The sequence below is a fragment of the Ricinus communis genome, chromosome 2 (genome assembly GCF_019578655.1).
Source record: "Ricinus communis isolate WT05 ecotype wild-type chromosome 2, ASM1957865v1, whole genome shotgun sequence".
In the NCBI taxonomy this organism is placed as follows: Eukaryota; Viridiplantae; Streptophyta; class Magnoliopsida; order Malpighiales; family Euphorbiaceae; genus Ricinus; species Ricinus communis.
In genome coordinates this window covers 4,360,138-4,376,682 of record NC_063257.1, presented here as the reverse complement: position 1 = coordinate 4,376,682, position 16,545 = coordinate 4,360,138, and the positions used below count along the sequence as shown (strand labels likewise).

The following is a 16,545-nucleotide window of genomic DNA, read 5'->3' as shown; positions in this document are numbered from 1 at the left end:
AATTGCATCTGTATAAGTTAGATGTAATTTCTATTTCTGGTTCTATTTGATGTAATTTCTGCTGAAAGTTTATTCTAATATAAGTTCCCAATATAAAAGAAAATAGACATGACTTGGCAGTTACTGATGCAAATCAGATTAAACTTGGCAATTAAATTAGGATTAGTCATCCAAAATCAGATGATACTAAATACGTGGAACAGTTCCGTGTCAACTTGTCTTTATATTTTTGGCGTTACTTCTTGTTTTTCTTCGCCTCCTAAAACATCGCTCCCTTTTAATCCATTTCCGTTCCTTGCTTGCTTCTGCAAGAAAATTCTCTGCCAACCTTTTTATCTTCTCTCTTAGCCTTCGTAAAATCTATTTTCATTTGGTAAGAAAACAATGATTCGTAGGGGTCGATGCTTGCACAGTTTGGTTCAATCTTTACGAATTAGTTCTTCATCACAGGTTAGTTTTTTTTTTTTTTTTAAATCTTTGATTATGTTATAATTACTTTCTTTTACGTTCTTTTCTAATTGGGGTTTAATTTATGGGTTATAAGACCTGAGAATTGTAAATTTTTTATATGACACGGATGCTCAATGAAGGGGTAAGAAATGATGAAAAGGAAAATCTCATTGGATGCGGACGTAGCTCTTTTTTTCTTTTCCTTTTCTTGAAGGCATTAGGACATTGTATCATGTAATTTTCCTGCATGATTGCAGCTTGGAGCTTACATTTGTTACACTTCGCAAGCTGCATCTTCTCAACAGCGAGTGAACAAGCCATCGGCTAACTTGTAAGTGGTAACCACTCACAAAGATTCCTTTACATTGTCTGCTAATACCATTTCACATTTTTCTCTCCCATGTTATTAGTTTCTTACTTTCAGTATTTTTGCTCTTTTCTTGTTGGGTGGTAGTTCTGATGGTGAGGATGAGTATGCTAATCTGGATTGGGATAATCTTGGATTTGGTGTAACTCCAACTGATTATATGTACCTGATGAAATGTGCTAAAGATGGAAGTTTTGTGCAAGGACAACTTAGTCGCTATGGAAATCTTGAATTGAGCCCATCTGCAGGAGTCCTCAATTATGGACAAGTAATTCGCAATTAAAATAGTTCCAAAAGAATAAGAAATTGCACATGATTCTCTTATTCAATAGAATATCCTTATGTTTTCCCTTGGCCACTGAAGTTTCAAATAAAGAACTCAATCTGTGATAAAAATCTACTCAGGGATTATATGAAGGCACAAAAGCATATAGAAAAGAAGATGGTCGTTTACTGCTCTTTCGGCCAGATCAAAATGCCATTCGTATGCAAATGGGTGCTGATAGAATGTGCATGCCCTGTCCCTCCATCGATCAATTTGTTGATGCAGTTAAACAAGTTGCCTTTTCCAACAAGCGTTGGGTAATAAGTTTCTAGTACATCTTTCTTTCCTGCATTATATTATTGTTGTATCAATTTTGCATTTTTTCACTTCATGTAAAATTGTACACAGGTTCCTCCTCCAGGGAAGGGAACTTTGTATATTAGACCTTTGCTTATGGGCAGTGGACCTGTATTGGGTTTAGCGCCAGCTCCTGAGTACACATTCCTCGTATATGCCTCTCCTGTCGGAAACTATTTCAAGGTGGTTTTCCTTTGCTTGCTTAAACTTAACTCCTCTTTGATTTTCCATACAGGGGTTTATATGTTCCTTTGACTGGATATAGGAGGGCTCAGCACCGTTGAACCTATATATTGAAGAGGAGTTTCATCGTGCCTCTCGTGGAGGAGCTGGCGGTGTCAAGTCCATCACGAATTATGCACCTGTAAGTAAATTCATCTCTAACATAGCTACACAAGAATCTGAATGAAATATTACTTTTGCGGATCTGAAGGTTTCTTTAGTGCGGTACTATAGATTAGCATATTACTGTATCTTATTTGTAGGTTCTAAAAGCAATAGCCAGAGCAAAAGGCAGGGGATTTTCTGATGTTCTGTACCTTGATGCAGTGAATAAGAAATATCTGGAAGAAGTCTCTTCTTGCAACATCTTCGTTGTAAAGGTATTCGGATAAAGTTTTCAATTAAGCTTTTGAATTATGACTATGTTTTACGACTGGCATAAATTTGATGTCATATCAATCTTGCTTTCCAGGGAAACGTAATTTCTTCTCCCCCAGCAAATGGTACTATTCTGCAAGGTGTCACTCGAAGAAGCATCATCGAAATTGCTTGTGATCTCAACTACCAGGTGGCTTATATTCACCCCTTAGTAGACTGATATTAGGTGTAATTTATCAATGCACATGTAAAATGGGAAGGGCTTTGTTGGTAAATCAAGTTTCCTGCAGCATATGATGTAATATGCAAATTGTATAACACATCCCTAGCTCAAAGCTCTTGGGTTCATTCTGAAGAAATTATGAAATTGAATCAGGTTGAGGAACGTGCTATTCCGGTAGATGAACTGATGGATGCCGATGAAGTTTTCTGCACCGGAACCGCAGTAGGTGTTGCTCCTGTGGGCAGTATCACTTATCAGGACAGAAGGTAAAATGATAGAATATATGTACATTATACATCTATACCTTGATTTCCCGTCTTCACTACAAGATTCTAACTTTTTAAGAGCATGAACACATAAGTGCATGTTATGGTAAATTCATCTAACATAAACATCTAACCTTGCAGGATCGAATACAAAATCAGAGCTGAATCAGTTTCTCAGGAGTTGCAGTCAACTCTTGAAGGAATCAAAAGGGGTCTCATTGAGGATAAGAAAGGCTGGATTCTCGAGATGCAGTAGGCATTTTAAGCATTCAACAAATATAAAATGTGCATTTTTTGGTTTGGTTCCCAAAATGCGAAGATGTAGCTTGAGCTTTTAAAAGGCTACTCATGTTAGCAGAATAATGGTCCATAATCATACAAAAAAAGAAAAAAAGAAAGGACAATGCCAGAAATGCAACATCCAGAAGACCAGAACCAAACACCTTATGGTTTCTTGTTCTGACCTTTTTAATGAAAATTCTCTTATTTGTATTGTAAGAGCAGAATGAATCATATGATTATTAATTTTCATTAAGTTGATTAATATAATGATAAATATATCTAGAAAAGCTGACTAACATAACACAATTTGTCATGAATGCTTTTAGGAAGGCAAAGGCAATTAAAGATCGATAAATGGACCATGCTAAAGCAAGTTTAGTAACAGAAAGTCACATACCACAACTGAAAGCAAGCAGTAACAATAAACTAGACAATTTATGCCGAGGCAATTGTCTATACAAATCAAAGCTAGCAAACTTTACGCATTTAAGACCACAAATGCTTCAAGCAAAGATAGTATAGGAATCTGAAAAATCAAACATGGTCAGGCCAGCCAAAGGTTTTGTTACCTCGTAGAGAACAAAAGGCGCACGCCAGAATTCAGCGGAATCTCCAATTTGATTGAGAAAGGGAGAATGTAAGTGACATTGACGACCTTGCAGATGTCCCTTTGGAATAAAACGTGTCATGCAATTGTTGATGTGTCCAATTCTTCAGAATATGCCTGGCATAACAATGATACAGTGGCTCATATTAATGATGTGGCAACCTGAATGCCACTTGGTAAATAATTGTCCACATTGCAGTGTGATGTGATGCCGCGAGATTAACTTCTAGTTGGGTCTCCTTTTTGGTGCCACGGACAAACTTGCAAACTAGGAGTCGTTTTTCGCACATCCTAGATTCTGGTAATCTAATGCGTCTGCTCATTAGAATGGTGAAAGTAGAAATTACTATAAGGCAGTGATAGAACGTGAAGCTAGAGTTAGAAAAGAGTAGAATTGGGTATAATTCTTGAGGAGGGAGTTGGCTATAATTCTTATACAACTTGTTAAATTTTATATCTATAGTGAATTGCTGATATACACTCTCGTGCTAACTGGATTCCCTATTTCTGTTATCGTGTATATGGAAAGTTGGAGTTCTTTATTTTCCTGTATCAGATTCACGACGAATAATGGATCTGCAATTAAAATTGTTTTAAGTATAACTTCTAAGTCCTTTGGTTTATAATAGGTAGTTTGGAGAAAGAAATGAGCTGATAGGAAATGGTCTTATCAAAGTTATATTGCGTTTCCTGGTAATCTTGAAAGTTATGTGCCAAAGAATAAGAGGCAGAAAGGTTGCAAAATCTATACTTGATGTGTCAGTGATCGAGAGTGATAATCCAATTCGAGTCAGTATTTTATTGCTCCTGATAGAATGTTTCTAGCTAGAAGTAGGGATGAAGAAAATGGTTATGAACGTACAAGGAACAATATGTAAAGTTTGCGTCTGTTTTTGCTCAAGAAATTACTGAAGGATTAGCTCCTAGTTGATAGCCTCAATAATGCAACAATAGTGCCGTTATGTACGATTTTAGTGAAGATGTTGAGGACTTCTTTCTTAGAAGAGCGAACATGGAGCTATCCAAGGAAGACGATAAACTTTTTTTTACTGAATTTTCTTGTAGACTTGTAATAGAACCTTTTCTTTTTTGGGTTCTAAAATGTCTATGTGGTATATGGTTTTATCATAAAGGATCTCAAGTTTCGGTCTTTTGAAAGAATTTCGTGTTTTAGGCTGCAGAGAGTTGCAACACTTGAACTAAGTACAGGTTGATTTGTAGTAAACATATTGCCATTCTCTCCTCCATTGAACTCCAAAATTCTATACTTACTGCACCTTTTCTCCTCTGTTTTAGCCTGAACTTTCTTCTGAAGTGATCGTTAGGATTAATAGCAGTTCTTGTTTACAAGGCAGTAGAGTTCTCTGTGATTACTGTATATATTATGTTTAATATTACCAAGTAGGCACCCTATGGTCATCAATGTCAGCTTGAAGTGAGATGCGGGAATTAAATTCAAGCGTTAGATAAGTTACCTTGCTTCAGTTGATAAAAGGAATTAACTGTATTTAGGAGTTTCTGTTCTTAAAATGGGTAATTCTTACATAAATTTCGCTTACTGCTAAAAAAAAGAATAATATATATTATGAGTATTTTATATTTTAGTATTAGACGATTGACACGTACATATTTATTTAAAAATAATAAATATGTATCAATCATATATTAGTTTAGTGTATAAGTAGAGAGATATACAAAGTCTAGATAAATTATTTATTTTTTAATGATCAAATATTTTGAATTTCTTTTTATATATTAGTTCATTATTGATGGTTAAAATGATATTTTAAATTCTTTTTATTCTAATCTTACTTTAAAAGTAAGGTGTGGTAATAATATCATGTGACTGTGATTATTAAATTAGAAAGTCATCTGAATTGATTAGTCAATAATTTTCACACTAATTTCCAAAGGTTCATGTGTAATGGAGAATTCAAATATTAACCATCTTATTATTTGGTCAAATCTAAACTTCAATTGTTCTTGTATTGGTAAATCAACATGAGAAATAATAAGCTAGTCAGAAAGTGTATATCATTACGGAGCTTACCGAGCTAAGTTGATTAATTATTTAAAGAAGGAAGTGTTTGATCAAGTAAGTAACACAATAATGTGCCTCTGAAACTGTAATGCAATTGTTTTTCAGTCATTGACTTTGGAAGCTGCAAATAAAATGGAATCCCTTAAACAAATTCATGGAATATATTGTTGTCTAGAAGGACTACGGCAGTACATAGTGACATTGAAACCAAACCACTGAATTCGGTAAACAAGTTATTCGGTCAACTGTAAAGTTGAACATAAGGTGATAGGGCTGTCTTATAAATCCGGCATTGGCGTGGAAGTTTCTGTATTGTCGTTGCCATATTCTCGTTGTCTATTGCTATCTTTCTACTTCTTCTAATTCTTTTTTTTCATTTCCCAAGATATTATATGAAGGAAAAAAGAAAAAAGCAGTTCCTGAATTTATGAATTAGAATCTGGAATTTATCTTTCTTGTTGTATTGCAGTTATCAGAACAGAAGGTAAAATCCCCATTGTCACCACAAGGTGAGATAAGTTTGTCTTACTTAATTAATTGGTAATGTCGAGCACAAATGAGAGATTAGGTAATAACTATTTCGCATGCTAATACCCAATGATGGAAGAAAATGATGTGCATATGTAAGCAATGCACTGGGGAATTGTTTTCTTCAAGGACTTGGACTTGTGCATGGATTGCTCCTCTCTCTCTCTCTCTCTCCCTTGGATTCGCATCCTGTCCTTGTCAAACTGGTGACCAGAGAGTAGAGACCAATTGCCATTTTTCTCTATCAAACAACCATGCACCAACCATATCGGAAAATCAAGCTACTCTAATATAGCCCACATTTTTGTATTCTACAAAAATTATATATTTTATTAGTTAGCTTAATTGGTTTATAATTGTGTTTATTATTTTATTGACACAGAATTGACCAAAACATACCTCAACCTTACAGTAGAAGAGACAAAATTCGGACAAGAACAGTTTTGCTACTAGATTTAACCTGGAACCCATATGCAACTATTCTTTCTCAAAACACCTTGTTGAAAACTATTTTTAGAAAGAAATAAGTAAATTAATATTTTTGATAAAAATAGCTTATAAGAGATTCTAAGATTCAATCTTATTAAATAAAGAAGTATATTCTCTTTAACATCAAAAACCCAAAAGTCATTCTTTTTAGTTTAAAATCTTTTTTATAACCTAACCTTAGAATAAATGTAAAATTAGATAACAATTTACAGCTATGTATAATGTTGACTCGAATTGGCTTACACTGTAACATGTGAGGGGTGCAAGAAGTAGCTCCCAGCTAGTTTAACCACCAAACTTTTTAATATGTTTTTCTGTTCAATGCACGTAACCATACTCAATTATTTGTCTTTCTTTGCTGATTGATGAAAGTGAAAGGCTTAATTGGGTCTGCACTAAATTTATTTTCTTCTTCAGAGGCAAAATTTGTCTTCTTTCACATATAAAGATGGTAAGCCGCTAATTATGGTAGTTTTCCATGTTCATATCTACTGTCATTAATTACTCCCGGAACCTGCTTCATGCCGTTGCCAAAGTGTCCTTGTCTCATTTAATCAAGCCAAACAGTCTTTTTTTAAGTGCACCAAACTGTCACCAAAATTAGTAGGTCATTTCGTTAATTTACATATGGAATGGCTGCCACATTTATGGTTTACTTAAACCACTTCAACTCTATAATGTTTGTGCAATAGTCCGGTCCAAATAAGCGATCCGACGAAGATGTGAAGTAGATATTGAAATAATAATAGAATACTTGGATAAAAAGTGGCTTCTAACATACTTTTAAGATTGATATCACTTTGGAATATATAAATATATAAATAAACCAAATTACATGTTAAAATAAGACAATAAATAATTGATAATATATATCTAAAATGTCAGAACAGATCACATAAAATGTTTTTAATTGTTTAGCTGTGATATTTAAAGAAATTTTAAAATTAAGTGTGCTGGGATTCAAAAGAATTTCAAAATAGTTAACTTCTTATTATCAAATTTGTTAAGAGGATAAAACTGTAAAACTGATAAAAATCAAAACAACAATATCTTATGTGATTGCAGTTCAAATCATTACATTGAGTGTAATAAACTATTACTTACTTTTTGCTAATTTGACTTCGTTCATTTTGGTGAAATGAGCATAATTTTGATTACTGAATTTTGAGGCTGTTCAAGTTTAATTTGAGTATTGGGATGGAAATTTTATATTAATGAGATTGAAATCTTGCCTTATCACTAGACTTATATAATATAGACCAATTTAAAATCGTTAAAGATATATGCTTCAGAAACTTTTTATGTTTTTAAGATTTTTACTAGTTTGATTTTTTAATATTTTCTTGAGATATTTAATTTAATAATTTATTATGCTTCATTGAAAATTTTAGATTCGGTTTTTAGAATTAAAAAACCTTAACTGAATTTATGAATTCATATGCATTTATATATTTCTTTTTGGCGTAAAAAGAAAATCCTAACCATCTCCTCTTTTCAATTATTATCTTATTATTTTCATCCAAGTTTGTACTTTTGGTCTATCTCTGCTTATCTTTTAGATCAACAATAGTGTTTTACTATTTCTATTTCATATTACTCTATTTGATTCAACAAATATGGATCTTTCAAGTCTATTTATTTATTTATTAATTATTAAGATTTTTTGAGTTATTTTATAGTGTATTTAATTTTCCTTTATAGAACTATTTGTAAAAATTTAATAAATTTGATACTCTTGCAATCAAATTCACATAAAGACCAAATAATTTTTTTTTTTTAATTTTAAAAAAAATTAATGAATGAAATATGTAGATCTTCGAATTATATATTAGAAAAGCTTTGTAATTGCAACTAAAAAAATATAAATATGCATTTTCCCGTATAATCAAGTAATACTTTTTCTCTCGAATGTACAAAAGATTCATGATTGCTTAAAAAAAAAAAAAAAAAAACAATAGTCATTTGGGTATTTGGGATATAGCCGGGGCTAATGCTACATTCCATCAATCACTACATAAGGCCTCAAATTAATTTGTTAATTTTGATTCTTTATTGGAACAAACGTTAATGTGCATACATAAATCCTAATTCTCAACAAGCGTAAATTTGAGATTTCTTATAATTAGTTTTAATGAATGAAAGACACATTTCTAAAATGATATCACTTTATTATTAAACTAAGATATAATATTTTCTTCTAATATATTTCTTTTTTATATTTTTTATAAGCATGTAAACTTGAATAAAATATAGTTTATTTGGCAAGTTATTGTGAGATTTGCAATGACTACTTAATAATCAATTATAAGATGTTAAAATTTATTTTGGTAGGTCAGTTTTTTTTTTAACCAAACAGTTCAGCTTATTAAAAAATTTAAAAATCAAAATCTTATAATATAATTTTTAAATCTCCAATGGTGCCAATTCAAAGTATATAGAATGTTAAGAATTCCACTACCAAATCTGAGTAATGAGGTACCCATAATAAATTACACCACAAACAAATATATATGGTGGTTGTGACCTGGAGTCCTCTCTGCACATTTTTCAGTATGTTCCTATTTCTCTAGTTTCTTTTTCTAGAGAGTTACTGCAACTCTGACATGCTATTTCTGATTTCTCGTTTAGTCTGTTTTAAGTCAGTACGATGTGTTCTTCAGCATTGGCTTTGGCCTTGTATATATCCATTCAGTACTTTCGAATCATTTCTCTCTGTCTTCCTTTTAATCTGGGAAGAAATATAGACCCTGCTACCGAAGAAAAGTAGTAAAAGAGAGAACAAAAACAGAAAACGGAGTTCAGTACAAAATCATAATTCATTGGTAAAAGAAAATATATTTGTCAATCACATGTTTCGTTTTTCTTTGGAAAGAGTTTTCTTTTCCGGTACTGTTAAAATCTTTGCATTATATGTTGTGAACCCACTTAGAAATAGCGTTCACCTATTTCAGCAATTCATTTCAATGATACTCTTAAAATATGAAAAAACATGTTTGAATTTCTTCACTCACTCAAAGACCTGTGTTTGCAGTCTGGGACTGGGGCTACTTCATCCATGCACAAAGTCAAACATGTTCAAACCCCACTCATCTTAATTAAATCAATAAATGAATCGAGTTTGTTAGCATAATCAGATTGTTAATGAATTACAAGAGGACTCAATTTGAGTGTCTAATTTAGAAAAGCACCTATCTTGCATTATGAAAGTGATAACTCTTATATAAAGAAATTTAAATGAATCTTTCCAATCCCTTAAAAAAAAAAAACACTAATGGTTGAATTTATTTGTTTTTCTTATCTTAAATCAGCAACCACTAGCTGATTTTGATGAAATTCTTTTTATCTCAAGATTAGGAGTTATTTGCATACAATATTAATCAAGGCATTAGGTTAATTTAATTGGAACAAGTGCTGTGCTTCATTGGCCGCAGCACGACTGTTAATGTACTAAGGAAATGAAAGGCAAAGGCAAGGATTGACCTTTGGATGTGACATTTGTCATCAAATACGATGCACCAATTGACTATTTGTTTCATCCTTATGTTATATACGTTAACTTAAGAGTCTTCAAAGACACTTTTAGTTGATTAGTTTTGCAACAATTTCAGTTTCAGATTGACATTTTCTCAATGTGTTTGTGTTTTGTTATTCTAATGATTTCAGTGGCTATTTTTCTTGTGTAACATCTCTGCTAATAGACTATAAATCTTTGTTTTGTATATATCTACAATGGAAAGGTCAGGGCTTCTAGAAACTTTTTGACAAGAATCATTCCTTACTTATGAAAGGCTTTTTTCATTTAAAAGTGAAACAATTAGCTGAATTGTTAACAGGATAAATATTCAATTAGCTATAAAAATGAATAAATCTAAATGACAATCTTTGATTAACAAAATGTACCACAAAAGTATTAGTTTTTTTTTTTTTCTTTTAATCTTTTAGAACAGAAATGTCACTAATAGTTAGTAAATCAAATAGGTTGCTAAAAAATAAAAAAGTCCGTTGGTTAAATTATTGTGCTTATTGCATACAACATTTTGATGTTATTTACACACTGTACTTCTAATCACGTGTCCATTTATCTATTAAATTAATGTAAGACCTCACTAAATTATTTGATCATATAGACTTACAGTCCCAATAAAATCAACGGCCTGGACTGGATAGATTAAAATTGATTCTAGACTAACGAAGAAAGACAAGAAGAAAAAAACCCTACTCTTCTCTCCTGTTCTGGCATTCCACAATTTCTCCAATTTTATATACCAAAGTACTTCCTTTATTCCATACTCTCTCTTTAAAAGTCTTATGGCTGTTCCAAGAACCATGTTTATCCTTTTTTGAGTCTCTCTCTCTCTCTCTCTCTCTCTCTCTCTCTCTCTCTCTCTCTCTCTTATAATTGCTGCCTTTTGAGCTAGAAATTAGAGAAGCAGAACTTTACATCAAAAGTTCAAGAAACACACAAAAGGGCAGGTATGGGGAGAGCTCCTTGCTGCGACAAAGCTAACGTGAAGAAAGGTCCATGGTCACCTGAAGAAGATGATAAGCTTAAATCCTACATAGAGAAGCATGGCACTGGTGGTAACTGGATTGCTTTGCCTCAAAAAATTGGTATATTCAAACTTCTATCCCATACCCTTATGTTATGTCTTTCTCTTGTTTATCCCTTTATCTTTAGTTGCTTGATTTCTTTATTTGACCATAAAGAGTACCTTAGTAAGAAATAATTAATTTAAGAAAATGAAAGTTCAGTTAACTGGATTTATATGCAGCTATTTCATGCAGTATATATCCTTGATACTTGAGAGTTTGTTTCTGAATCAGGCCTTAAAAGATGTGGCAAGAGCTGCCGTCTTAGATGGTTAAACTATCTTCGCCCAAATATTAAGCATGGAGGCTTTTCTGAGGAAGAAGACAGCATAATTTGCAGCCTCTATATTAGTATTGGGAGCAGGTAATCATGCTTCCTTTATTCCTATTCCCAAGTTTGACCTACAAGCTACAGGATTATCATCTTCTATGATCACTTTGTTTCCATGAACAGGATGGTTTTTAATGACTTTTTTTTGACCTAAAATCTAAGACTATATTTTTTAGGATTTACCTGCTGCCATATGATTACTCTTGTTTACATGGACAGGTGGTCTATTATCGCAGCCCAATTGCCAGGAAGAACCGATAATGACATAAAGAACTACTGGAACACAAGGCTGAAGAAGAAGCTTCTTGGTAAGCAGCGGAAAGAGCACCAAGGTAGAAGGGGTAATGGCCTGAAGCAAGAAATGAAGAAAGGAAATGCCAATCCAATAATGTTTTCGTCAGCTGATAACTTCAATAGTCAAAACCCTTATTGGCCAGAATTGCCTTTGCTAGCTCATCCCGTACCATACTCATACCAAGAACCTCGCTTTAATGATCATGCGTCTATTAGGAAGCTGCTTACCAAGCTTGGAGGAAGATTTTCTGATGATGATGATCTAATGATTCACAATTCGTCAAATCCTCAATTCCCCAATGAGATATCCTATACTCCACAGCTTTATGATCAGACCACCAATATCTCCTCTTCTGCTTCAATGGAGGCCTTAAGTAATAATGCCAGTGCTCAGTTTGCTCAAACACAGTACAACAGCATAGACTGGTCCGGATTACAAATGTTACAAGGACAAAGCAGTTTCCATGGAGGAAGTGAGGAAATTGCATATAACAACAACACGAAAAGATTGGATGGGCTGGAGTTTCTACTCGGTGACGATATTTTAAATGATAGACTAAATGGTTCGTTGGGCGAGATGAGCTCCCTGGTCTATCCTCCTGTTGCTTCAAACTGTGAAGGGATCCTACAACAAAAGTTGCTGTAAGAATGTGCTACCTTTGATGAGTGGAGGTGCCGACCTGGGTCGTTATAATTAATAATCTATTGTGTACATTGACAGTGTAGAAATTTTTTATAGATTTGTAGCAATAGGGAACATGGTGTTGGAATTTCTGAAAACCCTAATAAGATCATCTGTGATATGTTTGCGTTTCGAATTTATCATTGGAAGTATAATTTGTGTAATTAGTTTATTTGGTGTTATGAGCTCTTTTCTACTATGTTGCTGCAGATTGGATCAATCAACTCAAAGATTCTAGACTGAAGACAGGTCTAATATATTTTTTCTTGGTTACAAAAGACAGATTTAACATATTAATGAGTTAATTCCCTTATTTTCTTGGTGACAATCGAAAATCCTTGAAAAATTCAGCAACATATTATATGATTTTTCCCCTTGGTAGAAGCATTAAATATGAATGTGTGTCATGCTATTCTTTCAGAACCCTAGTAGAAGGTATAGACTAGCTATGAAGGATTGGAGATTATCAAAGATTATATATCTCAAATTTCAATAAATTTTACAAGTCCTTCAAAAAAAGAATAAAGATTAAATCCTGAGTCCTCTGAGAACTAATTTTAGTACCAAGTCCTACTTTAAATTTAGGCGCTGAAATTGTAAATTATAAAAAAGATTAACACCTGAGCACTAATTTTAGTAATCAACCAATTTTAAACTTAAAAATCAGTTATTGAGAGACAACATATTATAAAGAAGAGATATGTGCTGAAAAGTTAATACAAAAGAGGGGATAGGCGTTAATACCATTTTAGTATTAATGAAGTCCAAACTCAAAACTTAAGTATCAAAATCAGAGGAACTAATAGATTATAAAAAGGCCTCAAATTCTCCTATTAAGAAATGGAGTAAATATGGATTTAGGCACATTCTTTTATTTCAATGAATGCCTTAAACCTACCTAAGAGCTGGAATAACTCATTCTTAAAATCACTGTCACCATTTCAAATCAAGCATTCTTTTAATCCTTCAGTAAAAAAAAATAATTGGTCCAAGATATCATCCTGTTCTCATATAATTAAGTACCCTATATGGCTAATTATATAGCATAGGAGTAATCTTTTACTCTCCCTGTACTTAAGGCTCAGGCAATATTTCCTAGACATTAGTCCATATACTCAAAAAGGCGTATGGCGGCTAATGATCTTGACCTTGGAAACATATCAACCTAACCTAACTATCCACCTGCTTCTCTATATACTCATCACTGTAAAGAGTTTTCATCAGCAATTCAATATTAATCTTCCATATAGTTTAGGGGTTTCTTCTTCTTATATATTTTCAATTTTTATTTTTTTGTATTCGTTTCCTGCTTTCTAAGTGCCTTGCGCATCACTTCAATGCTTATAATTCAGCAATGTTCTAATGGATGACGCTTGATATATATGAACTCTGGCATGCATAAAGGATGTGATGATGGTATCAGTATTTTCAACGTCCATCTGCTCATTTGTTGAATAAGAAGGCTCCAGTGATATGAATATCATAATTAATTAATTCGGTAAAGGGAAAAGCAATCTTGTAAATGTAATTAATGCGGGAACAGCATGACAATTTTGAACTATGCTACAAGCGAGATTTAGATTTTGTGTCAAACAAAGAATATAATAGTTTGGTCAGTTTGTCATTAATTACAGGCTGTTTGTAATGAATGACTAAAAGAACTGCCACTTACCTAAAAATTGTACTCATTGTCTATTTACTTCCCATATATGAATGCTTCATTTCCTTTGCAGTTTGCATCTTCTGATTGAGATTTGTGTTTGTATCCTCTGATATTAATGAACAAAGAATTACATTTGGACATAACCCACTTGCTGTGATCGATAATTGTTTCTTTCAAACTCAAAATGCAAGTAAATATTAATATAAGAAAATTAACAGAAATAGAAGAAAGAGAATTGAGGAAGCCTTGAAGATGTATGATCCCATTATATTTGATAATTGTGAGGTATCGTTAAAGAAAAGAAAAAACTTAGACTGAAGGTTCTCTTCGTAAGACTTGTTTTTGGGTGTATAATTTGAATAGCCATCAAACTTTTAGTCAAATTATGTTACCTAACAAGCTCTTTTAGTCGTTTAACTATCGACTTACTCAACCTACAGTTGAATGTGGTAACCCATAGTATATAAACCTAAACGATATGCGGTTTCAATGAATATCATAAATTCTTATTCTTGAGCCACCATATATATATATATACTCCATTCGGAAACCACTTAACCATTGGTTCTGTAATTGGGTTTTTAGTTCTTGTTTAGGTTGTTATCTACCTATTGGTTTGGCTTCCAACTCTAATCATATGAGTACATCATTTTTCCAAGCATTGTTAGACTATTAAATGTTTCATGTTTTCCGAAATTAATAATATTCTCTTGGCGTGTTCCACTCGTTCTCTCGAACGATTGGCTACAAATTTTCAGAAAAACATTGCCATTAATGATGTGACGATATCTCTAACAGGTAAAGGTAAATATATAGGATAAAAGAGTCCATATTCTTGCTTTTATTTTGTTATCCGCAGATGTTGAACAAGACTTGTGTCCAGGCTGCAAGAAAAGAGAAATAAATTCTTTCAATTTTTCATTAAAGGTCAAAGAAATGTTTTATATATATCATCCCTTTGGCTGACTAAATGTATATATATACATATATAGTTGTTTACAGTTGTTAGATTTTACTTTCTAGACAAAGAAAATGCATTACATATTTGTATGTGTGTTGACAAAATCTTTATTTGATAAGCTATGTTGGTCTTGATTTGTTAAGATTAGTTGACAAAATTTGAAACTAAGAAGCTATTATTTTTTTGTCAATCTACTCACCCACTACTACTTACTAGTAGCAGAAAGACAACACTTTCCTTCAGTTTATGGGGAAAATACAACATAGATAATTATGTTGGCGTCATGAATATATAATCAGGTTTTATATGTCAAGAGAATTTGAGAAACTAAATCTTGATTTTCAGGTTTCCTGAAAAAGAAATTCTGATAGTTTGAGATCTTAACTAGGATTTAAGTGGCCTTTCCGCACCATATCAAGAAACTATATGCTTGCAAATTTGCATTTCTTTGATTCGTTAATTGATAAAAGTTGTATTCTCTTTATCAAAAAATAAAAAATAAAAGATAAAATTAACGAAAGAAAATGAAACAAAATTGTTCTATATGAGAGTTAGGATATAATATTGTAAAATCCTCGTAAGGCATGAACCCTAGCTAGTAGCTAGTCTGATAATGACTTGGGTTGAATTCTTTTTTTTTTTTTTTTTTAGAAGGGTTTAAGTGAAATTTTTTTTTAAGTGCGGAGATACTATTACAAGCATTATTGCCGAGCACTAGTTAGCATTTCTTGCCTATATTAATTATATTTTAATAAAATGGTATGATATGAGATATCATTGAATTAATATAATAAATACAGATAATATATAACAGCCTATAATTCAAAAATTAAATTGAAAGAGCAATATCCTTATCAATTTAATTACACACAGGTTACTTTAGAAGTTGATATTAATCCCAGCATACCCTAAGATTATCCGGCTTAAAAATATATAGTGGCAGACACTTTAATTTTGTATAGTTCAATGTAATACTCTGTCATGGGAAAGTTGCATTATATATGCATAATAAACAAAAATCGTATTGATAAACTGAATTTCCTTCCTGTAAAGTTAAAAGGAATATCCTTCAAGAAGAACAAACATAACAGAAAAGGACCCTAACAAAAGACCAAGCTTTTCTGAATTTTCTATCAATTTAATGACGATAATCAACACTAAAAGAGTACCTGTGATTAAGGTCTTAAGGCAAGAAGCAACCCTAGCCATGACAACAGCCAAACGACAATGGAATTGTCATCACTTGTCTTGATTATATTGAACACGCCAATATTAAATTAATTGTGCATTATCAAAAGTAAAAACTAAGTTGAATATATATATACACGAATTAATTTGCTTTCTTTATACAATGACAGTGACACTCACTAACATGATAAATTCTGGTAGATTTTTGTCCTACTGTTAGACCTGTCCATCTTGTTCTTATTATAAAATGCATTTCTTATTTCTATGAGCTAAATAATAAAGAATCCTTAAGCTAGATTTCAAAATATATTAACTGTTTTACACCGATAATTTTTACTATTTCCTAGACGTTGTCAAAAGT

General features: G+C 32.3%; 2 protein-coding genes across 3 annotated transcripts; both read left to right on the top strand.

Annotated features, from left to right (window-relative positions):
* The first annotated feature begins 254 nt into the window (after positions 1-254).
* Positions 255-3,063, top strand: LOC8265235 (branched-chain-amino-acid aminotransferase 2, chloroplastic). 2 transcript variants are annotated; one of them, XM_015721544.3, is made up of 10 exons: positions 255-450; positions 708-781; positions 905-1,085; positions 1,223-1,399; positions 1,491-1,622; positions 1,705-1,803; positions 1,925-2,041; positions 2,134-2,229; positions 2,416-2,528; positions 2,670-3,063. In XM_015721544.3, the coding sequence occupies exons 1-10, from the start codon at positions 385-387 to the stop codon at positions 2,782-2,784; spliced, it is 1,170 nt and encodes a 389-aa protein (XP_015577030.1). In that variant the 5' UTR covers positions 255-384; the 3' UTR covers positions 2,785-3,063. The 2 variants fall into 2 exon arrangements, with proteins under 2 accessions (XP_015577030.1, XP_048227343.1); XM_048371386.1 differs by lacking the exon at positions 255-450 and having other exon boundaries at positions 708-788.
* A 7,655-nt stretch (positions 3,064-10,718) lies between these two features.
* Positions 10,719-12,521, top strand: LOC8265236 (transcription factor RAX3). Its single transcript, XM_015718863.3, has 3 exons — positions 10,719-11,086; positions 11,300-11,429; positions 11,616-12,521. Exons 1-3 carry the CDS (start codon positions 10,951-10,953, stop codon positions 12,334-12,336), a joined length of 987 nt encoding a protein of 328 aa, XP_015574349.1. The 5' UTR covers positions 10,719-10,950; the 3' UTR covers positions 12,337-12,521.
* Positions 12,522-16,545: the final 4,024 nt, after the last annotated feature.

Bases quoted from the DNA above. Each gene is read 5' to 3' on its own strand.
- LOC8265236 (XM_015718863.3), top strand. From the start codon at position 10,951: ATGGGGAGAGCTCCTTGCTGCGACAAAGCTAACGTGAAGAAAGGTCCA. The intron at 11,087-11,299 runs GTATATTCAAAC...TTTCTGAATCAG, and splicing joins TGCTTTGCCTCAAAAAATTG to GCCTTAAAAGATGTGGCAAG. The intron at 11,430-11,615 runs GTAATCATGCTT...TTACATGGACAG, and splicing joins TATATTAGTATTGGGAGCAG to GTGGTCTATTATCGCAGCCC.
- LOC8265235 (XM_015721544.3), top strand. From the start codon at position 385: ATGATTCGTAGGGGTCGATGCTTGCACAGTTTGGTTCAATCTTTACGA. The intron at 451-707 runs GTTAGTTTTTTT...GCATGATTGCAG, and splicing joins GAATTAGTTCTTCATCACAG to CTTGGAGCTTACATTTGTTA. The intron at 1,623-1,704 runs GTGGTTTTCCTT...GACTGGATATAG, and splicing joins CTGTCGGAAACTATTTCAAG to GAGGGCTCAGCACCGTTGAA.